Source organism: Gossypium hirsutum, chromosome D05 (genome assembly GCF_007990345.1).
Source record: "Gossypium hirsutum isolate 1008001.06 chromosome D05, Gossypium_hirsutum_v2.1, whole genome shotgun sequence".
NCBI lineage: Eukaryota > Viridiplantae > Streptophyta > Magnoliopsida > Malvales > Malvaceae > Gossypium > Gossypium hirsutum.
The window spans coordinates 32,454,093-32,478,238 of record NC_053441.1 but is presented as its reverse complement, the minus strand read 5'-3'; the positions used below and the strand labels follow the sequence as shown (position 1 = coordinate 32,478,238).

The following is a 24,146-nucleotide window of genomic DNA, read 5'->3' as shown; positions in this document are numbered from 1 at the left end:
AATTTTAGGATTTGAGCTACAGGATACCACAATAGTTATCTAAGCAGCTTCAGTTAAACAAAACATATATTCCATAAATACAATAATTTATTTTAAATATACAATTACCAAACCATTATATAATATCAAATTATAAATCAGGTTTATACGAGTTTACAAAAGCTTTATTGTTAACCCAGGATTGTTGCAGGACTAATATGTAACACTTTTAAAAGTTTTCAAGTTGATGTTGCGACATCAAGGGATCAATGTTGCAACTTCTAATACAATATACAAGCTTCACAATTCAAGAACCATTTTGCAAAGTTTTACAAACTATACCTGATGGATGTCGCGACCTTGGGGTTCAACGTTGCGACTTCAAAGGTTAGTGTCGCGACCTTTTAAAGATAGTAAGCAACTTCCTAACCTAAGGATGAAATTATATAACTTTCAAACATTATAGAGTTGACGTCATGACATCAATTAGAGGACGTCATGATGTGATAGCCTGGTGTCGCGACATTCAGTGTGTGAAGTCATGATGTTCACAATAGTCCATTTTGTTCCAATTCCATACATTTTCAAGCAAACATAAGATATGCAAGGGTTAGCTATAAGGCCCCAACTTGACCTCCCTACACCTATGATAGTTCATTATACAAACTCAATTCAACCTAAACCATTTTCGTGCATGACTAATACCATTTCCATATATCCACAATCAAAACACCATCATTCCATACCAATTTATACCAATTCAAGCTTATGACATTTATACCTATGCAATTTGAGTATAAGAAGTAACATAACCTTAGCATGGACCAAATAAAAGAATAAACTAACTATATTTCAATCATAACATTCAAACATACCATTCCCAAACCCTTCATCCAATTGGTTAACCAAACTACCTCACTTTATAACCTTTAACATGCCAAATCATAGAAAATTAAGATCATCACTCATGCTAGCATTAAAAAGTCACAAGGCAAGCATATTACACAAGATCAACCATAATCACAATAGCTGTGGTTAATCATCCAAAAATTACCATTTGCAGATCAAGGTGACCCTATATACGTGCTACAATATTTAGACTCAAAATGAGTATAACTCTATCGTCTTATTGATAGTGTGTGCTTCACGTTGATACGACTCGACAAGTTCCACAAAGTATTGATCTACTAGTAAGGAAAACAACTAGAGTAACCATACAAATGCTTAGTATGTCATTCCCCGAAATATGAGTTAAATTTCTGAGTTAAATATGTAACAATTGGTTTTATTTTAATTTTCTGTTTGATTGTGCAATTGAGCTTCTGTTTGGGCTTGATTCGTTAAAGTGTTAAAACTGTATCGATACTTACATGAGTATCAATACCTTTTTATCAAGTATGATACCTTGATAAATTTTAGTGTAATAAACCCTAGTGTGCCATCCAACCCTAGGTATTTAAACCTAGTTTTGATTGTGGCCGACCCCTTCTTTTTCTTTTTCATTTTCCCTAGCCGTTTTATTTTTTTCTCTTCTCATTTTCTCTCTTGCACTGTTTTCTTCTTTTCCTTATTTTCTCTTTTCACTTTCTTTTCCTTTCGGCCACCAAAACTACGACCTTGTATTACTTCCTTGTTGTTGCTACTTTTCTCACCACCGTTGTTACCACCACATTTTTTTATCTTTTTTGGTAAGTGCTAAAAGTAACATATTTTAACCTCGTTCTTAATGCGTTTTTAGATGACTATTTGATGTAAATTGTGAATTTTATGCTCATAAACCTTTAAATTCATGTTTTTATACTTAGAAGAGTATTTGGGAGCAAAAGAAGCGAAAAACGAGTGAAAACCATAAAATCGGAGCAAGTTACAAGTGCCACACGGGCTACCACACGACCATGTGGTTAGCTGTGTCGTTTACACGAAATTGCATACCAAACTTTGTAAAACATGATTTTTAGGTTTTTGGGCATTCTAAGGCGTATATATGACAAAAAAAAAATGAGAGAGCCGTCATAGAATACTCAAGAAAACAACTCAAAAAACTCCATTGAAGTTGATTTTGAAGCAGATTTCTGTCAAGGTTGAAGATTCCTAATTGATTTCTCAGGAGATTATCATGAGTTTCATGATTTATTTTAGTTATACTGTATCGTGGTTGTTTTATTTGCAAGCATGACCTAATTTTCTAAATATTTAGGGGAGATAAACCTTATGATGGATTTAGTCTTTTGATTTTTATTTCATGCAATAAATACTTAAATCTTGTTCTCAATTATGCGTGCTTAATTTTTGGTTTGATATTTCTAAATTATTTATCCATATTTGATGTGCTTAAATCAAAAGAGGAATAAACCCTATTTAAGAGTAAATATTGTGTAATTGAGTGGAGTTGCATGCAATCCTAGAAATAGGACGATATAAATCTACTAGGTTAGAGTCAAATCTAATAGAGGAATCCATGAATCAAGTTAATGTGATAATATGGGTTTTAATTAGAAAGAAAATTCAATTAATCAACCTAAAGTCAGTTGTTCTTACTCTTGAAAGAGATATTAGCATAATTTAGGGATTTTTGTGGATCAAGATGCTAAGTAAATAAATTGCGTAATTTAGATTGATAATGACAGATGAAATCTAGGTGGATTCTTTCATGGGTATGGTTTCACTTCTTGGTTATTACTCGATTATTCTCCTTTTTTTGTTCTTTGTCTTGTTCAGTAGTAATTAATTTAGTGAATTTTAGTTTTTAATCAATCACTCGATTTATTCAGCTAAATAATAGAAGGACGGTAATTACTAGTGCTTTTAGTCTTTGTAGGAATGATATATTTGCTCACCATAGCTTTACTATTAATTGATAGGTGCACTTGCCTTAGTCAGATTTTTAGTTAATTTCGCGACGCATCAAGTTTTTGGTGCCGTTGCCGAGGACTAAAATATTAGAAAAACTTTATTTCTATTAATTTAGCCATTTTTTATTTTTGTTTTAATATTTTTTAATTTAATTTTACATTCTAATTTTTCGTTTGTCTAATCCTAAGAGGGTTTTTTGGTTTATGATTAGAGGAAACTCATTGGAACCGTTAATTTCTGATAGTGAGATTGAAAGAACTGCTCTCAGAAATCAGAGAGAAGTTAGAGAAGCAAGACAAAGTCAACAAACTTTAATAAACGATCAAGAGGAAGAGGATATTATTGCGGAGATGGAAGATAATCTAAATAATCAACAACCTTCTGCACGTCCTACTCATTGTATTATGTTTGACTATGCTAAGCCCACTCTGATTAAGGCTGAATCGAGTATCGTTAGACCGACTATTGCTACAAACAATTTTGAGCTAAAATTGAACACAATTCAAATGGTATAACAATATGTTCAGTTTGATGTGTTGCAAGATAAAGATCCAAATGCTCATTTGACTAAATTTTTAGAGATTTACGACACATTCAAGATTAATGGCATTACTGACGATGCCATACGCTTACGGTTGTTCCCATTCTCTTTGAGGAGAAAGGAAAAACAATGGTTGAATTCACTTCCACAGGGTTCTATCACAACTTGGGATCAAATGACTAATAAGTTTTTATTGAAGTACTTCCCACCGGCTAAAACAACTAAGTTGAGGAACAACATCTCTTCTTTTTCTCAAATTGAGTTGGAGACATTATATGATGCATGGGAGAGATTTAAGGATCTTCTGAGAAGGTGCCCTCATCATGGGTTACCTCTGTGGTTACAAGTTCAAACATTTTACAACGGTTTGAATCCCTCGACTAGGCAATTAATTGATGTAGCAGGTGGCGGAACATTGAATAATAAGACACCTGAGGCAGCTAAAGAGTTTATTGATGAGATGCCACTGAATAACTATTAGTTGCAAGTCACAAGAATAAAAATAAAAGCGATGGAAAAAAAAGTGAAAGGGGTGAGGGAATAGTGGACGATTACTGTGTGAGGGAAAATAGAAATTTGATAATTTACAAAATAAAATCACTTATTTTAATCTTAATTTTAACCATCAATTTTTTTATAGAATTTGAAACAAAAATAATTTTCACTATGCGCACATGGGGATTTGAACACAAGACCAAAAAGTAAGCTGAAGCCTTACCACTGAACCACTAGGCTCGTCATTGTTATTAGTTGAGCATAAATAATGTATAAATTAGATATTCAAAGATAGGGGTTTAGGCAAAAATAGCAAAAATACAAGGAAAAGTATTCGAACTCAAAACCTCACACACATAATCATAACATTTAACCACTGAACCAAATCAAATTAGTTAACTAATTTCACAATCTTAACTAAAAAATCAGAACATGGCTACTTTGAGTTTCACTAACCCAATTTCTTCTAACCCGGTTTTCGGGATGTGATAGCCGTCATAGAATACTTAAGAAAACAACTCGAAAAACACCATTGAAGTCGATTCTGAAGTAGATTTCTGTGAAGATTGAAGATTCTCAGTTGATTTCCCAGGATACTATCATGAGTTTCATGAGTTCTTTCAGTTATATTGTATCTTGGTTATTTTTATTTGCAAGCATGAACTAATTTTCTAAATACTTAGGGGAGATGAGCCCTATGATGGATTTTGTCTTTTGATTTTTATTTCATGCAATAAATATTTAGATCTTGTTCTCAATTATGTGTGCTTAATTTTTTGTTTGATATTTCTTGATTATTGATCCATATTTGTGCTTAAATTAGAGTAGGAATAGACCCTATTTAAGAGTAGGTATTGCGCAATTGAGTTGAGTTGCATGCAATCCTAGAAATAAAATGACATAAATCTACCGGATTAGAGTCAAATCTAATAGGGGAATCCATAGATTGAGTTAATGTGATAATAGAGATTTTAATCAGAAAGAAATTTTAATTAATCAACCTAGAGTCAATTGCTCTTACTCTCGAAAGAGATATTAACATAATTTAGGTATTTCTACGGATCAAGATACTAAGTAAATGAATTGCATAATTTAGATTGATAATGATAGATGAAATCTAGGTGGATTCTTTATTGGGTATTGTTTCGCTTCTTGGTTATTACTCAATCATTCTCCTATTTTGTTCTTTGTCGTGTTCGTTAGTAATAATTTAGTTAATTTTAGTTTTTAATCAATCACTTGATTTATTCGATTAAATAATAGAAAAAAGATAATTACTAGTACTTTTAGTCTTCATGGGAACGACATCTTTACTCACCATAGCTATACTATTAATTGATAGGTGCATTTGCCTCAGTTAGATTTTTAGTTAGTTTCGCGACACATCACCACAACTGCACTTTACATTGTACCGTGCCGTCGATTTTCTTTTCTTGTCAATTACCTTTGCTCATTCAAATCACAATTGGTGTTAGGACTGTCATTATTAGGTCTGTTACTTTTTTATGTAGATTGGTAAATGAGACCCTTGTATAAATTACACTCTTATTTTGAACTTGTAACAGGGTTACGATTTACTCCCTTCTATCTCATCTAATCAGTTTTTGTTAATTCTTTCCAAAATCCTTGCCTTTGAATGCTATTGTGTTCTGATTGTGTGTCTATTTTCATTTGAAAGACCGGATCTAGGTGAGAATGAATCAGATTTGAACCATATGAATTCATCAGAGGAGTAAGGGTGTCACAAGAGTTTGTGGGTGAATGTGTGTGCCTTAACTAAGTAATTTGTGTAAGTACTAAATGCATGTTTAGTTGTTTTTAATTCCTTATGAGTATTGAATAAACCTGATCTATGAATCTGATTGCGATGAGAGTGATCAGATCTGAAAGAGTTGCATCTATGGGTAAGTTGTCAGAAAATCGTAAGTTCAGATTTACTATGGTTCCATTTTCTAAAACATTAGTGTTGAATATGTGTATGATTCTGATTCTGTGTTAAATCTGTAAACTTTACTAATACATACCTACCTACTATTACTCCTTAATCAATAAACTGTTACCATTTGCATGAAAAAACATGTTAAAATTGTTATTGTTTTTTATATTGATAGCATGCCATTATGTTGCACAAGAATTAGGTTATTAAAGGAGGAAGTGCAAGTTTTAAAAGTCAAATCGGTTCACCGATCAAATATATCATTTTATTGGCGGGACTACCGCAAAATATTGTTTGGTGTGTAGGGATGGATGAGTTTTAGGGAACTATTATTGTGGAGTGTAGCAGATGGATGGGTAAGAAATTGAACCTTTAATCATGCATATTGAATATTTGCTAAAAAATTACCGTGAGACTAATCATTTTATGCACTGTTTCTTGCAAGCTTGTATGCTATGTTAACTATTTACGTACTTATCTGTCTTTGAGCTAAGGCCACACTGAGCTTTATAACTCACCCCTTTAGTTTTCCCTCTTTTCCAAATAACTCTTGAGATTAGGATTCGGACTCGACATTCAAAGCACTTTTGACAGCTTTGAACAAAAGTATTTTAAACTCTATTTTTATAAACTTTATCAAATTTTGCTTTGTTTTTAATAGACTGTGGCTTGGATTGGGATTTTCATATGGATGCTTTCTTTGGGATTTAGCATTACACGTTTTAATATCAAATTCAAACATGACTGAGAAATTTACGATTGTTAAATTATTTTAAAACGAATCAAATATGATTTTCTAACAACTTTGGAATAAGAATAAGAAGAACTAGATAACTAAATTAAAATTGATGTTTTCCTAAAACAGGTTAAATTAATAAGTGTTTTTGAAACTGAATCGAAATTGTTTTCTAAAAAGCAATTTTCATCAAATCTGACAAAAAGGACGGATACCCTGGCATTTGGCATCGGTACTTGACCAAATAAACGATTTTCAAAACAAACAGAATGCTAAATTGGTACCGATTGATACTTTTGTAAAAATCGATACCGATTGATAATGTTTGGGTTTTCAAAATTGGCAGAATGCCTAAACCATATCGATACTTAAGTATCGACACTTTTTCTATTTGGTATCAATACCCTTCATGGATATTTGAAAGTTTTGCAATTCAAATTTATTCCATACTCTAATTATTTAGGATCTAATTAATAGAATGTCCATGTCATTTTTTTGCCATTCATCTAATGGTAACTAACGGGACAATGACTAAAATATTTAATTTCGAAAAGTTTAAAGACTAAATTGAAAAGATTAATAGTTGAGTGGCCAAAATAAAACCAAAAACATAATTCAATGACTATTTTTGTAGCTTACCCAAAAATAAAACATAAATACAGATTTGAGTAAAAGAAAATCAAAATATTTTCAAACTATACACAACTAGAAATATAAATAATACCAGAATCAACATTCAAGATTATAGGTTTCAAACTTAATTATTTTCTATAACATAAATTGCAAGCTAAGACTTTTTTTCTCTTAGAATGGATGAAATTTTCGTAGTAAGGGCATGTTTGGGGATTAATAGAACATGTATTTTAGAGAAGACTGTTATTCAAAAAAGGCAGATTTTGTCTTATACCAGAAAAGGAAGGACAGATTTTGTCAAAAATTATAGGTTAGGAAGATTAGATGGTTTCGTATTGAATTCACGCCAACACAATGTGGATACTCAATTTTGTACCATGGATCAAAGAAATATATTGTATGCTATTCATGCAGGTGAAGGTGAAGATTAGATGCTTTCATATTGAATTCTCGCGTACACAACGTGGATACTCAATTTTGTCCCACGGACGATAGAAAGATATTTTATGGTCATCATGTAGGTGAAGGGGTGATGAATTTATGGACTAATATTGGATTTATAATTAATTTATAATTATTTTACAAGTTAATATGTAGTTTGTCCACTAAACTTGTTTAAAAGTATTTAATTAGTACTTGAATTTGAATTCTATCATTCAGGTTGATATCTCCGCATTAACACCAGTAGTTTATGCTCACGTGACACTGATTTATAATACAAAGTAGCATATTTCTTTTTAGAACCCTTCATTTCATTTCTGTAACTTCAATTACTAGATTGATTGAATTTTTAAGTAACTTTCAATTTTGGAATATTGGATTTTTTAAATTTATAATATAAAGTGCTCTTCTTCTTCAAACCCACCATTTCTTCTTTTAAATTTCAAGTCAAGAGTTCACTTTTAATTATAAATATAACAAATATATATTATTTTTAATGATTTGAGAAGAGTAAGCTGGCATTGATCTGCATGAAAAAGAGGAAAAGAAAAAGAAAACGAAGAAAGCATAAAACAACAAAGCAAATAAAAAAAAACCAAGTAGGGTCAAAGTGAATGAGTATTTAATTTTATTTTTTTTTTCTGAAAGGCCAAAGATTGATTTTTGATGAGTTTGGATGTGGAAAAATTAGTTACAAAACTCTTGATTTTTTCTTGCTGCAATTTGATTTTTTATTTATTTTAAGATTTTTTAATTGTTTTATAATTATTATTAAGAAAATTTTATAAATATTAAAATGAATTTAACTATAGCTTAGGGATCAAACTAGCTGTTAATCCTTTGAATTAAGGTGCAACATTACTTTTCTAATGGGAGTTAACAATTGAGTGACAAAAATGTAACAATTTGATCAAATTAGTAACTATTATGTAACTTTTGAAAGTTGAGTGACCGAAATATAATTTTAAACAAAGTTTAAGAATAGTTAGTATAGTTTACCCCAAAAAAAAAAGTCAAAAGCATACAAAACTTGAAGTAAAAGAAAAAAAACTAAAATTGCTAAAATTACCTTAACTCAGGAAAGAAAATATATGAATGAATTTGTTCCTTGGTTATACGCTTCCTGCTTTAATTTGGATTTTAGATCACCCAAAAAAATCAAATGGTGAGCTAAAAGAATAAAAATGAAATTTTTTTAAACAATATTTTTTTTTCTTTTTGAAATTTTTAGAATTAGAATTAAATTGACAAATTTTGTAAATGTTGAGGGCGAAGTTAGTTGATGATTTTAGAATTAGAACTAAAATATCAAATTTTGTAAATATTGAAGGCTAAATTTGTTAAATTTTTTATATTTAGGATCAAATTGATAAAGTGTATAAACATTGAAGGGATAAATTTTTTATTAGACTAATGAAAAAAGCCCATGTCAGTTTTTCATCACTTATATGATGGAAACTAACAGAAAGAGTGACTAAAATATTTAATTTCGAAAAGTTTAATGACTAAATTGAAAAGATTAATAGTTGAGTGACCAAAATAGAACCAAATTGTAATTTTCCCAAAAATAAAACATATAAAATTCCAGCCAAACCTGAACCTGAGTAAAAAAAACTAAAATATTTTCAAACCCCTGCAGAACTAAAAATATATTCAAGGCTACAATTTTCAAACTAATTATTTTCTGTAACGTAAAATAGATGAAATATTTTCATGGTAAGAAGGCCGTTATTGAAAAAAGGCAAAAGGACAGATTTTGTCAAAAATTATAGGTTAGGAAGATTAGATGGCTTCATATTGAATTCACGCCAACACAATGATTTTGACCCATGGACCAAAGAAATATATTGTATGCTATTCATGCAGGTGAAGGTGAAGATTAGATGGTTTCATATTGAATCTGGTGTTGAATTTTCAGTTCCCTGCAATTGCATCTAAATGTTGAGCTCTGACGAAATGTCTTGCCAATAATTTTCCTTTTAATTATTTTGATGGATTGACTCCTTTTTTACTTGCTTATAAAGAAGGAGCACGTTAGTTTGATTACGATTCAACTAGAGAGTTTTAACTTTCGACTGCACAATCAGTTTCATATGTATTCAATGGAGAAATCACGTATCAAATTCCTGCTTTGCATTGTTGCAGTAATCACCTTGGCGTCTATGTCCTTCAAACCTGCAATGGCGGCCATGGGGAACGAAACAGACAGACTAGCATTGCTTGCTTTGAAAGATGAGCTTCTTGGTGGCTCTCACGGTGGTCCGCTACTTTCATGGAATGCTTCACTCCATTTTTGCGAGTGGCAAGGTGTTGGATGCGGTCAGCAGCAGCAAAGGGTCATCAGTTTGAGCCTGCCTGGTCTCAAACTCGGTGGCATCATATCTCCATCAATAGGGAACTTAAGTTTCCTGAGAGAGGCAAACCTTTTCAACAATAGCTTGAAAGGCAATATTCCCCGGGAATTTGGCCATTTGAGACAGCTTCGTTCACTGAATCTAAGTCGCAATAATCTCCAGGGTAACATCCCTGTAGAGCTCAACAATTGCTCCAACCTGCAATTTCTTAATTTAAGTGACAACAGTTTTACCGGAAAAATTCCATTTCAATTGGGGGATACTATGAAGAATCTGATTAAACTCTCTCTTGCCCGCAACGATTTTATTGGCACAATCCCATCTTCGTTAGGAAACCTTTCATCTTTGGATTATCTCCAACTTGGGAATAATCATTTGGAAGGTAATATACCCATTTCTCTAGGCAGATTATCAAACTTGAAAATACTTGTTCTTAGTCGAAATAACCTCTCTGGAATTATACCTCCTTCGTTTTACAATCTTTCCGCCATGAAAGAGATTAGGATGAGTACAAATAAGTTACATGGTGGCCTTGAACCTGAACTGGGTTTTGCTTTTCCGGAACTTGAGATACTACATCTCGGAGGCAACCACTTGAGTGGGAGAATTCCAGTAGCAGTGACTAATATCTCTAGCTTGAAACAGTTTGATATCCATTCAAATGGTTTCAGTGGATTAGTCCCTGGAGGTATGGGAAAGTTTCAGAATCTTGAACTGTTTTCCATTAATTACAACGAGCTTGGGAATGGGGAAGAAGGAGACTTGGATTTCCTTTCTTCTTTAACCAACTGCAGTCGATTGAAGCTTTTGGCCATCCATATGAATAAGCTTAGTGGGGTATTACCAGATTCAATGGCAAATTTATCAACTCAGCTTGAAACTCTTTATATAGGAGGGAATCAGATTTCAGGAAATATTCCTGAAGGAATTGGCAATCTTGTTAAACTCGCACAGATTCATGTAGGGGAAAACTTGTTAACAGGCGAAGTTCCGACTTCAATTGGAAAGCTTCGAAATGTTGGACGGTTCGACCTCTCTTTGAATCGTTTATCCGGTGAAATCCCATCCTGTATTGGCAATCTGTCTTTATTGTCTCATCTTTATTTAAATGGAAACAGTTTTGAAGGAAGGATTCCGTTGACGCTCGAGAAATGCAAAAGCATGCAGATAATGGATCTTTCAACCAATAAACTCAGTGGTGGCATACCGGATCAACTGGTTGCTGGTTTTGAACGTTTGGTTACATTGAATTTGTCCCACAACTCTTTCAATGGTAGCTTTCCATCAGGTGTTAGTAACTCCAAGAATCTTGTAGAGTTGTATGCTGATAACAACAACTTCTCAGGCGAAATTCCTGAGAGATTTGGTGAGATTTCTGAACTAAGAATCTTGCACATGCAGGGAAACTATTTTCGTGGTAGCATTCCTCAATCTCTTGCCTCTCTAAGAGGTCTCGAAAGCTTAGATCTCTCCAGTAACAACTTGTCTGGCACAATACCTCTTGAGCTTCGAAATCTTCCATTTTTGGTGAGTTTAAACCTTTCTTTCAACCTATTAGAGGGTGAAGTTCCAGAAGAAGGGGTATTCAAAAATATCAGTCAATTCTCTATTGCTGGGAACAAGGATCTTTGTGGGGGAATTCCTGAAATAGAGCTTCCAAAATGCTTGAACCAGGCAGAAAAGGGAAAACGAAATGGTTTATCGACCAAATCCATCATCGTTATCGTTGTTAGCCTTTCGCTCGCCTTGGCTTCGGTTGCGTTCATTTCTATCCTTTGTTGGCGAAAACGCTTTGGAAAAAAGATGATCCCTTTGACTTTGGAGCCAGTTAACTTGATGCAAGTTTCTTACAGGGAACTTGTTCAAGCCACGAATGGTTTCGCAACCTCGAACATCATTGGTGAGGGTAGTTTTGGTTCTGTTTATAAAGGGTTTCTTGATCAACAAGAAAACCCTGTTGCAATCAAAGTTTTGAATCTTCAAAACCTTGGGGCTGTAAAGAGTTTTGCAGTTGAATGCAAGGCTTTAAGAAATGTTCGACATCGGAATCTTGTCAAGTTGATAACTTGTTGCTCAAGCATAGATTACCAAGGCAATGATTTCAAGGCTATAGTGCTGGAATTCATGGCAAACGGAAGTTTAGAGAGCTGGCTTCATCATGAGCATGATCAAGATCACTCATCACACCATCTCAACTTTGCTCAAATGTTAGACATTGCTATAGATGTGGCCAATGCATTAGATTACCTTCACCATCGTTGTCAAACACCAATAGTTCATCGGGATCTAAAGCCAACCAATGTTCTACTTGGTGACGACATGGTTGCACACGTTGGTGACTTTGGCATGGCTAAATTCCTTTTTGATGTTGCAAGTAATTTGGATAATGAGCAAGCAATTTCCTCAATCATTAAAGGGACAATAGGCTATCTCGCCCCGGGTAATTTTCATATCTTTTGATCTTATGTTGTATTTATGCTGTGAAAACATATATTTACTTCATTTTAATCATTTAATTTGTTTCTTAGACGTTCTTTTCATGTTTTATTTGTATTGTGTAATTGTATCGTTGTAGAATATGGAATGGGTGGTTCGACGTCCCCTGAAGGCGATATCTATAGCTACGGGATTCTCGTCTTGGAGATGATCACTAGAAAGAGGCCAACAGATGACATGTTTGATGATGAGATGAGCCTCCATAGTTATTGTAAGATGTCATTGCCAGAAAAATTGGAGGAGATTTTAGATTTTCGATTGCTTGAACAAATCAAAGAGAAAAGTCAAAAAATAATAGGAGATCAGAACATAGATTGTAATATGTTGGATTGTTTGGTTTCATTCACTAATGTGGGTGTTGCATGCTCTGTTGAAGTTCCTGTTGAGAGAATGAAGATTGAAGATGTTGTCAATGAATTGCATGCAATTAAGGAAAGACTGCATGCAAGGAATCGAATTGATCCACAGCAAGAGATTAAAGAACTAGAAGTTTAACCTAGTTTCGTCCAGGGAGCAAGGCTCACTCAACGCACTAAAAAACTTATATTGCATCGATAGAAACAGTCCAAGCAGAGTAAAGCGACAATGTGAATATGTGTAAATCGATGTGTTGAGCATGAGAATAATGAGATTGTAATGTTGAGCTACAGGGTGGAATATCCAATGGGGAAATCATAAAGACCTTGAGTGTAAGTAGGATCTCTTTTTGCCTTATTTGTTTCTTATGCTTCGCAGCTATTATGATTTGTTTCATATAAATCCCTGTATTCACTCAGAAGACTAAGTTCCAGAAGATGACTCATCTTATGCACAATAAGGCAGCACCGATTATTCCTAGGTAGCTTCTATTGAGTCTCGAGAATAGTAATGCAATGTAAAGCAATGCAAAGCAAAATTTGGCCTTACATGGGCATTGAAACCTCCAGAACTGCAAAATCTATTCGGAAAAGACTACAATTATGAACGTAATAAGACATTCCCAATCTTTTAATCTAAGGCAAAATAGAAATTGTAATATGTTTAATTGTTATAAGAGTTGAATAATTAATCTAACTCTTCAATTCAACCTTGAATTTCACATATAAAAAGGATTTAAACCTCACATCATCAAGATCTAAATACAACTGCCAGTTAAAGCTTAAGCCGCACTGCCCAAACACAGCCAAAATCTGTCAAGCATTTTAACAAACAGGTGAAATGTTTTTATATATATATAGGACGATATTTTAGAAAGGCTCGAAATACAGATGATCAATTCTGGTTATTTATCCATATCAACTCTAAAATCGCAAATAATGAATTAGATATTTGCTCTTGATATTTTTTTTACAATTAAGTATAATTATACTATTGATAATTTTTAAATTTTCAAAACTTAATTAATTCTATTTTTATTAAATTAAAATATCAATTAATTTTATTGATTGTATTATTTTATTAAAATTCATATTAATGTAAATTTTTTATTTAATATTTTATTGTTCTGATTAATATTCTTAGTTATACTTTCTCTGTTTTTTGAAGGTACATATGATTTAATTAGATTTTTTTTACTTCAAAATTTTTAGATTCTTTTATTTAACATTTTGATCGTATATATGATTTAATAAGTTTTTTTTTACTTAAAAAATTTTTCGACTTAACAATTTTAAATTTATATCGAAGTAATTTTTAAATAAAATAGTCAAATGGTAAATAATTTATTTATTTTACTAAATTAAGAAATTAATGAATTCTATTGGTGGTATTATTTCATTTAATTTTTTATTAATTTGAAATTCTTCTAATTAATATTTGTAATTTTGACCGACTAGATCCTAGTTCTATTGGCATCGACATTGTTGCTTATGTAGGAGGATGTGGGTTTGAGTGCGTTGAACCTAGAGTTGTCCATAGGTCGGACCACCCAACCCAACTTGAAGGCCCGCTCGAAAAGTAGAAGGGTTTGGGCAAAAAAATAAGTTACATTTAAAAAATGAGCTAGGCCTTGGGTAAGGTTAACCCTTATATTTTACCTCTTTTGTCACTTTGGCCTAAATTCTTTTTCGGGGATCACTTTAGCCCTTAACCTTCAACTTTAGTCAAATTACTTTCCTTTAGATGAAAAAGTTAACTGAATTGTTAAAATTTTAATTACACTAAGATGACAATATACACGACAATCTATATGTTCTTCATAAAAAATTTAAATTAATAGAAACTTAAAAAGTTCAATAAATTTAAAAAAATAAAAAATATTTTTTAAATCATCCACTGTAGAAATGGTGTACATGTAAACTGTCAAGCAGACTACAATGTTAGAGTAGTTAAAAAAGTTAATTGTTTAGTTAGTTTTTTTTGTCCAAAGGAAATTATTTGACTAAACTTTGAAAATTGAGGATCAAAATGATCCAAAAAATAGGGCCAAAGTGACAAAATGGAACTTAGGGGCTAAATTTAACATTATGACTTATTTTCTAAAACAAAGATAAAATTATTTTAATATAGAATGATTCAAAATTTTATAAATTATATATGTAGAAGCTCAATTTTGCCCAGGCCCAAAAAAACAAACCAAAAATAAAATAAATAAAACCATAAATCAAAAGTCCATAACAGTCCATTTACAATATGACCTAATATGGCCCAAATCAAAAAACTTTAATGGCCCAATAAGCCCAAAAACCTAAACATTTTTCAACAAAACAGAAACCCTAGCCCCGCCACCTCTCCTATGCCTTGGCCATGTCAGCATGCACACCCTAGGTCTACCTCTGCCACCGTCATCCTCAACCACCGCCTGTAAGAAAAAAAAGAAGAAAAGACAGCGAATAGTAGCGAGAACAGTAGAAAAAAGAAAAATAATAGTATAATCTGGCTATAAAAAGCCTAAAAATAGATTGTAAAAGGGGGACTTTTTTTGAAAATAAAAATATCGAATACAGAGAAAAATATACAAAAAAATCAGATTTCAAACCAAAAGGTAGCATTTTATTTTTATTTTATTTTCGAAGTAAAAAAAAAGAAGAAAAATTCTTACTTGAGATGCGTCGTCGCCGCCACCGTCGTCGGTCTTTTTCTACCGATTCGAGGAGCCTAGGAACTCTTTAGGGTTCCGTCGAAGGCCTCATCGGAAAAAGGCAAAACCTTTCAGTTTCTTTTCCCTTGACCAAGTGTTGGTTGGATTTCTAGGATTTAAACCCTAGATCGGCGTTCTATTCGAAGAAAGGGACTTAAAACAGGTTTTTTGGCCATCGGGAACGGCGCAGAGCCATCGTCGGTGACAAGTGGCTGTCGCGGCGAAAACTCGCCTGCGCCAAGGCCAGAGTGGGGGAGGCCGAGAGAGAAAAAATGGGGCTGGAAGTTTTTTTTTTTTTGAAATGGATAAAAATGATTTTTTTAACTTTTTGACTTATATAGCCCTTCAAAACGGCGTCGTTTTGGGCTTAAGTCGTAGACGCCAAAATGGCTTCATTTGGAAAATCGAACCGAGGCCCGACTCAATCCACACAGGGTCCGTGTGTTTTCGCAATGAAGGTCTAATTGACGTTCCAGTCCTTCCGATTTTTAAACATTTTTCAATATAGTCCTATTTCTTTTTTTCTTTTTAAATTTATCCCGTTTAATTTTAAATTTTTTATTTTGGTCCTTTCAAACGGTGCACATAAGGAAGCTTGGGATATTTTTCTATTCAGCCCCTGTTTTTTTAGCGCGTTACATCTTAGTCCTTTATTTAGGAATGTTTTTCTATTCGATCCCTGACCTTTTTTAGCATGTTACATTCTAGTCCTTATTAGTCTATTTATTTATTTTTACACTTTCTGCCCTTAATTTTATTTTAATTTCGATTTAATCCTTTATTTATTTAATTTCAACTTTTCATTTTTACTATTTTATTTAGTTATTTATTATTTCTTTGCCCTTGTTTTAATTACATGATATTTATATTTCCATCTTATTATGCATTATTCGTCTTTACTATTATTATTATTATTATTATTATTATTATTAGTTATGTTAATATTATGATGGTAACTAGTATAATTATTGCTATTATTATTAAATTGGTATTTTTTTTACTATCATTAAAGTGTATTATCATCACTTATTTGCATAGTATTTTGGGTTTTTTTTACTAAAATAATACAAAAAAATTAAAAAAAATACCAAAATAGTATACATTTTTTTTATTTACCAAAATGGTACAAAAAAAAAGAACAATTAAAAAAAAAGTTGAAATATCGGTTTGCCACAGGCGGCACCAAAGGTGCCTATGGCAGAGACGACACCAACATCCTTATTTCGGCCCTTTGTTTATATTTTTTTCTCGGATTTTAATACTTTAAAAATATACTATTTTGTAATTTTATTATTTTACATTATTTTAGTATATTATGTTTGAAATGCATTAATTTAGTGTGTTTTTTTTATTGAAAGTAATAAAATCTGGGAAAAAAATACGAACAAAGGGCTGAAATAAGGGGTTTTTTAAAAAAAAATTAAAAAACACACTAAATGAATACATTTCAAACATAACGTACTAAAATAATGTAAAATAATAAAATTAGAAAATAGTATTTTTTTAAAGTAATAAAATCCGGGGAAAAAATACGAACAAAGGGCCGAAGTAAGGGTTTTTTACTAAATTTATTTAAAAACATAATTAATTAATACATTTCAAACATAATGTACTAAAATAATGTAAAATAATAAAATCTAAGAAAAAAATACGAATAAAGGGCCGAAATAAGTTTTTTTTTAAATTTATTTAAAAAACACATTAAATGAATACATTTCAAACATAATGTACTAAAATAATATAAAATAATAAAATTAGAAAATAATATATTTTTTAAAGTAATAAAATCTGGGGAAAAATACGAACAAAGAGCCGAAATAAGGGTTTTTTTACTAAATTTATTTAAAAAACACAATTAATTAATACATTTCAAACATAATGTACTAAAATAATGTAAAATAATAAAATACGAAAATAATATATTTTTATTGAAAGTAATAAAATTTGGGAGAAAAATACGAACAAAGAGCCGAAATAAGGGTTTTTTAAAAAATTTATTTAAAAAACACTAAATGGATACATTTCAAACATAATGTACTAAAATAATGTAAAATAATGAAATTAGAAAATAGTATTTTTTTAAGCAATAAAATCGGGGGAAAAAATACAAACAAATGGCCGAAATAAGAGTTTTTTTTTAAATTTATTTAAAAAACACAGTAAATTAATATATTTCAAACATAATGTACTAAAATAATGTAAAATAATAAAATACGAAAATAATATATTTTTATTGAAAGTAATAAAATCCGGGAAAAAATACGAACAAGGGCCGAAATAAGGGTTTTTTAATTTATTTAAAAAACACACTAAATGAATACATTTCAAACATAATGTATTAAAATAATGTAAAATAATAAAATTAGAAAATAGTATATTTTTTAAAGTAATAAAATTTGGAAAAAAATACGAATAAAGGGCCAAAATAAGGATGTTGGTGCCGCCTCTGCCACATGCACCTTTGGTGCCGCCTGTGGCAGGCCTATATTTTAGCTTTTTTTAAACAGTTTTTTTTATTTACCATTTTGGTAAATAAAAAAAATATACCATTTTGATATTTTTTTAATTTTTTGTATTATTTTAGTAAAAAACCCTAGTATTTTCGTTTTTATTGATTTACCTACTTATTATGTCATCTGTTTTTTTATTCCTTACTATATTACTTTATTGTGCTAATATTTGTGCCAAGTATCGATTTTAAACATATTTGTCCGTTTTTATACTATACCCGAATAAACCAAATATACATCACTTTAAATGTTATATTAAATTTTTACTCGATGTATACAAAAGGAAACTTTTAAAATTAAGGCAAGATTCCGTATTTGGAGATTCGAGAAGTTATGCCCTAACTTACAGGGTTTGACTTTCTTTTTGAACCTAGATAACCGAACATTCCTTTTAAAATTAAAATACATGAGATTTAATTAATAATCGGATAATGAGCAAGCTTATTTTTGAGGATTCAAGATGTTGTATCCTCACTTACGGGATGTGACCTTTGTGTTTACCTGGAGATAATAAGGTATTTTGCATATGTCTTAATTTATTTAAGTGATTTTAATTATGCAATGTGGGAACGTATTTTAAATTCTCTTCAAATCTTCAATTCTCGACACTAAGACATCAAGTAATCAATTAGGTACCAATTTTGGGCGTAACGAGAGTGCTATCCTAACCGACTCCCAAACCCATTTTCAGGATTTTGTAGATCGAAAAACATTGTTGGCGATCAAATTACGGGGTGATCCGATCACACATCATAAAAAGGATTGGTGGCGACTCCTATTTTCGTTTTAAAATAAAAAGTCGATCTTAAAAAAAATGTTTCTACAATATAAATTATTTTATACTCTTCTATTATCATAAAATTATTTTATGCTATTAAATTTTTTTTTAGAAATAACAACATTACGCAATTACAATATTAAACATAGACTAAGTATTGAAGAATTATTTCTATCCCTCAACATATCACACATCGAACTTGGAGGCTCTTCAAAGTAGAGTAACCTTGAGACACCGTTAAGAGCATATTTTTTCATTTGGTCGGCAACTTCATTTAGAGATCTCAAAATATGACAAAATTGGAAAATCCAATTTTAAGAAATCCAATTTTAGGTTAGCAATTGATGAATCAGGCATAATTCCATCATTTTACTACTAGCAGTGCCACAAGATAAAATAGTTTCCACTAGAAGTGCATTATCACACTCCACATCTATTTGTCTAAAATTCCTCTCCCAAGCTATGCCAACCCTTCTAAAATCAATCTTGTTTCAATTCTAAAAATTGAATTCTTACCAATCCTCATTGAAAAGCCGCATAACCTATTTGCATCCGAGTCCCTAAACACTTCTCCAATAAAAACATTAACAACATTCAGCGAATTTGCTCTATCTATATTGAGCTTAACCCGTCCTCTATCCGATGGAAACCAACACCTGCCCGTTACCATTAGAATGCAATGCAATATATTGGTTTTCGATCCCATATAACTCCTCACTAGATGTGCTCATGGGCCGTGCGGCTTGGCCCAACAGTCTGCCCGAAATATGGGAGGGTTCGGGTAAAAATATAGGCTTGAAATATGAGTTTAGGCAAAAAAAGAGGCCCATTTAGAAAATGGGCCGAGCATCGGGCATCACTTTTTTGGCCTAGGCACCGCCCGGCCCGAATATAATAAATATTTTTATTTTTTTTATTTTTTAAAATTTTTTGGTGTATATTTAAAAAATGGGCCGGGTCGGGCTCAGGTTTATGAATTTTTTCCTATGCCGGCATGGACAAAATTTCAGGCCCATATTTCGGGCTGGGCCCGGGCCTAGGAAAAGAGCCAAAAATTTTTTCGAACCCGGCCCGGCCCATGAACAGCTCTACTCCTCACCATGAAACATCTGATCCACAACCTCCTCTACTGAATTATGGCTATTAGAGAAAACAAATTTATTAAATATTGTTAATATTAAATTTTTAAATAGGTTGCTTATGTAAAATCAATACGTGATATCCTTCTGAGTTAAAACTAGTTATAAAAAATGAGACCAATACTAGAAGAAATTAAAGAAACCAGCATAAGCCAGAATTGATAAAGTTAAAACCATGGCTCCATTTATTGCAGCATGCAGTTTCTTGAAAAGTTGATTGATATAAAGCAGGCATATAAGGCGTATGGATGTTTCTTGAAGAGGAGTGGAATTTCATTTTCAGCAAGGGTGATGCCGATAAGGGTAGAGAAAATAAAATTACGAATGGCTGGGTACGGAAATTTGAAGGCAGGTTGGTCTATATTGTTTAGGAGATCGATGATGATAACAAAGTGTACAAGCCTAAATTTGCCTAGGGCCCAATACCCAATTAAAACCCAAACCTAAACCCCTACCCATTACAACCTACCTAGACCCAAATACCAACCCAAATCAAAACAGCCCAAAAAAATTAAAAGCCCAATTAGCCCAACACCTAAAACATTTTCAGAAAAAAACCCTAGCCCCCAACCTAGGCGCCGCACGTCTCTTCAGCAACCGACCCTCTGTCCACCTGCTCTGCCACCGCACCTGCTCTCTGCCACCGGCCACTAACCCCCTGCAAAACAAAACAAGCACGCAAGCAAGAACAAAAGAAAGAAAAACAGAAAAAGCATGTTTTTTTTATCGGCTATAAATAGCCCAAAAATAGTTTGTAAAAGGGGTTCTTCTTTTTCTTCTAGTTTGAACAGACATTAGAAATAAAAAAGAAAACAAAAGGTTGTTTTTCTTCATTCTTTTTCTTGTGTTATTTTTTGATTCATTTTTATTTTTGTTTCCATTTTTTTATAAATCCGTTTGTTTTAAAAAAAACTATTAATAAAAAAGAAAAGGAAATGGATGTTTTACCTTACCTCCAAATCGGCTTCAGGGAGATTGAAGCGGCTTAGCCGCGCCTCTGACCGCAGATCGCGGTAGAACCGCGGCGAGAGGGGTCAAAACGGCGACTGCCCCAAAGGGATTTTGAAACCCTAACAGAGAAGAGAAAGTGTTTGAGTTTTTTTTTTTTATTTCTAGCTGCAAATGAATATTTTTTTTTTAAAGTTTTAGTTTAAATAAAACTATCAAAACGGCGCCGTTTCAATGAGGGAAGATCCGCACGTTGACCCGACCCGCAGTCAGGGTCCGCGCGTTCTTGCCCTAATGGGTAATTTCCGCTATTAGTCCCCCTAATTTGTTTAGTAGTTTTAGATCGTTTTTTTATTTTATAAATTTGTCCCGCATTTTGATGTTGTCCCATTTTAATCCATTTCACCGCGCAGCGTTTTGGGGTGTAAGGGAATATTTCAATCCGACCCCCTATATAATCTGTGTATTGCGTCTTAATCCCGCTCTTTATTTTAATTGCAGTTGTTTCCTGTTAATTTAGTTTTAATTGCGATTTAATCCTTTCTTTTTATATATGTTTTTATTGGTTTAATGTAATAATAATAATAATAATAATAATAATAATATTATTATTATTATTATTATTATTATTAATGATGGTTCGTTTATATATGTACTTACTTTGTGTATATACTATTTTAGTATATATGTATGATTGTTTTAAGCTTCTTTTGAAAGTTTATACGTTATTACTCATTTTTGGTGGTATACCATTGTTAATCTTTATTGTATTTTTATCTTAACGTATATTTGATGTTTATGTGTTTTCTTTTATATATTTTATTCACCCTTGATATATCACTATCTTTTATATGGAAGTATCTAATATAATATAATATACACGCACATATATTTTATGTTTTTATATTTATACATACATATACATTTTATATTTTGTAACTTTAAAATATATATATACATATTTTCATGTATAATAGCTTTAGAATATGTGTACATACATATGTTTTTCATATTTCCATAATTTTATACATATATAAATGTCTTTTATATTTTTATAATTTTGTTCATTTTGTTCATTTATTTATTTGTTTACATGTTTATTATTATTATTTATGTTTTAGTTTTTATTTGTCATTGTGTTGAAATTTTTTGATCTTATTATTTATTTATTTATTCTTTTGTTTGATTATTATTGTTATTCCATTACATTCATTTTTATTCAGATTTTTGAAAAATGAAAATTTTGAAAGTAAAAGTAATACTCGGTATTTGGAATTTTCGAGAGGATTGAGCCCTAATATATTGGGTTTCGATTTTCTTCGTTGAATCTAAATAATCGAGAATGCTCTTTAATCGAAAAATATAAGTAAAAAGTTTATTATCGGGAATTCAATAAGTCGTGTCCTAACGCATTGAATATGACACGTTGTTTTTCCAAGATAGAGAATTTAAAAAAAAATAAAGATAGTATTTTTTCATTTGGAAATTTAAGAAGGTCGTACCTTAACTTATTGGGTCTCGATTTTCACGATGAGTCCAAATACAAGAGTCTTTTTTTTCAAACCTAAGCTTTAAACGATCTCGGAAATTAAGAAAAGATCAAGTCCTAATTTACTGAGCTTAATCTCTTTTTTTTTTTAAAATCTGAGATGACTAAATATCTTTTAAATAAGTAAATTTTTGGTATTCGTTCGCGTATCGGGAATTTTAGACATTGTGTCTTAACTTATTGGATATGATTCTTTTTCTCGACTAACGTAAAATATGTCATTTTCCCCAAAATTTTTAACATTTTAATATAAGGATTGTATTTTAAAATTTTTGATTTTTATTTTCTACATCAATATATTAACTAATCAACTAGGTATCAATTTTTGGGCGTTATGAGGGTGTTAATCCATCCTTGTACGTAACTGACTCTCGAACTTATTTTTTTGAATTTCGTGGATCAAAATTATTGTTTTAATAAAATCAAATCGTTTATTAAAAATAACCACTTTTTATGGTGATTCGATCACATCTCATCAAAAAAGATCGGTGGTAACTCCCATATTTGATTTTATTTTTCAAAATTGATGTCGATCCCATTTTCAATCAAAAAAATGGTGTCAACACAAAGCAGAGGCAAGAAAGAGAGTTACAGCCAACATGTCCATTTATTTAGGGAAAAAAGTTGGAGCGGTAGTTATTGAAAAAGAAAAAGGTTATAACGTCTGCTCTTATATATAAGCATGTTTTCTCTATTTTTATTTACTCTTGTGGCATTCTTTTTTCTCTTTTCTTTTATTTTGCATACTCTTTTTTTTTGCTATAGATCCATGATCTACCAAATGGATTAATGTTATCGATAGCAGCTCAATTTGAGAATTTTGTCGGAATCTTTATTGGTTATGATGCAAAGTCTATCGTTGGCTGTTATCCCCCTAAATAGTATATGAAACAATCTTGTGAATGTCTAGCACCCAATTGGTTATAGATCTGAAGGAGAAATGGTTCTTGTTTCAATTTTGTTATAAGATTGGCATTGAGAGGGTTGTTAATGGAGGTCCTTGGACTTTCACTATTGATTCATAACTTAATTAATGTATAGAGCCTTGTTATAATTCTGTGGTTGGCTTGATGTCAGGTGTCGGTAAGACACCTGAAAAGTGGCAAAGAACCAAAAATGAATCTTATGGTGATGGGGAACCTCTTTTCCAAAAGAAGTATGTCAAGGGTTTATGATGTTAAGGGTTCTATAAGATCACAATACAGTCTGTCGAAACCATTTTTAAATTTTGAAACAAAATGGTAATCGACTTTGAACATGGAGTCGCCACCGATCTTTTATTGAGGTGTGACCAGTTCACCTTAAAAGTGATTTTGGTCTGCGAAATTTGAGAAAACAAGTTTGGGAGCCGGTTGCACACGAGGAAGGGTTAGCACCCTCGTAATGCCCAAAATTGGTACCGAATTGATTGTTTAATGTCTTAGTGTTGAAATTTTGTAAAGATTTTAAAATACGATAATTTGAAGTTTAAATTTGAATAAACCAAATTGAATAATAAGACGCACTCATCTCGAAGAAATAAACTGCCACACTCAGTGAGTTAGGGTGCAACAATTCAATCATCAAAATTAAGTATGTCTTTTTAATTTTTAAATTTTAAAATTCATGTATTTTGAAAAGGTTATTTGGTCATTTAAGTTAAACGAGAAATCAGAATTCAGTAAGTTAGGGTTCAATTTCTCAAAATTCTTAAACCTCAA

The 24,146-nt window shown here is 31.6% G+C and overlaps 1 protein-coding gene, 1 long non-coding RNA gene and 1 other non-coding gene across 4 annotated transcripts; 1 reads left to right on the top strand and 2 right to left on the bottom strand.

The window, feature by feature from the left end:
• Window positions 1–3,596: 3,596 nt before the first annotated feature.
• Window positions 3,597–3,703, bottom strand: LOC121218072 (small nucleolar RNA R71). The gene has a single exon (XR_005914337.1). It is a non-coding gene; the product is annotated as a small nucleolar RNA R71 (small nucleolar RNA).
• A 5,829-nt stretch (window positions 3,704–9,532) lies between these two features.
• On the top strand, window positions 9,533–13,243 carry LOC107902430 (probable LRR receptor-like serine/threonine-protein kinase At3g47570). Its single transcript, XM_016828615.2, has 2 exons — window positions 9,533–12,408; window positions 12,544–13,243. The coding sequence occupies exons 1-2, from the start codon at window positions 9,708–9,710 to the stop codon at window positions 12,957–12,959; spliced, it is 3,117 nt and encodes a 1,038-aa protein (XP_016684104.2). The 5' UTR covers window positions 9,533–9,707; the 3' UTR covers window positions 12,960–13,243.
• A 6,868-nt stretch (window positions 13,244–20,111) lies between these two features.
• LOC107904082 (uncharacterized) lies at window positions 20,112–21,258 on the bottom strand. 2 transcript variants are annotated; one of them, XR_001686110.2, is made up of 2 exons: window positions 20,898–21,258; window positions 20,112–20,607 (listed from the first exon to the last, which is right to left on the bottom strand). It is a non-coding gene; the product is annotated as an uncharacterized lncRNA (long non-coding RNA). The 2 variants fall into 2 exon arrangements; XR_001686109.2 differs by having other exon boundaries at window positions 20,903–21,258.
• Window positions 21,259–24,146: the final 2,888 nt, after the last annotated feature.

Coding starts and splice junctions, on each gene's coding strand:
- LOC107902430 (XM_016828615.2), top strand. CDS start 9,708: ATGTATTCAATGGAGAAATCACGTATCAAATTCCTGCTTTGCATTGTT. Junction 12,409..12,543: donor AATAGGCTATCTCGCCCCGG/GTAATTTTCATA, acceptor GTATCGTTGTAG/AATATGGAATGGGTGGTTCG.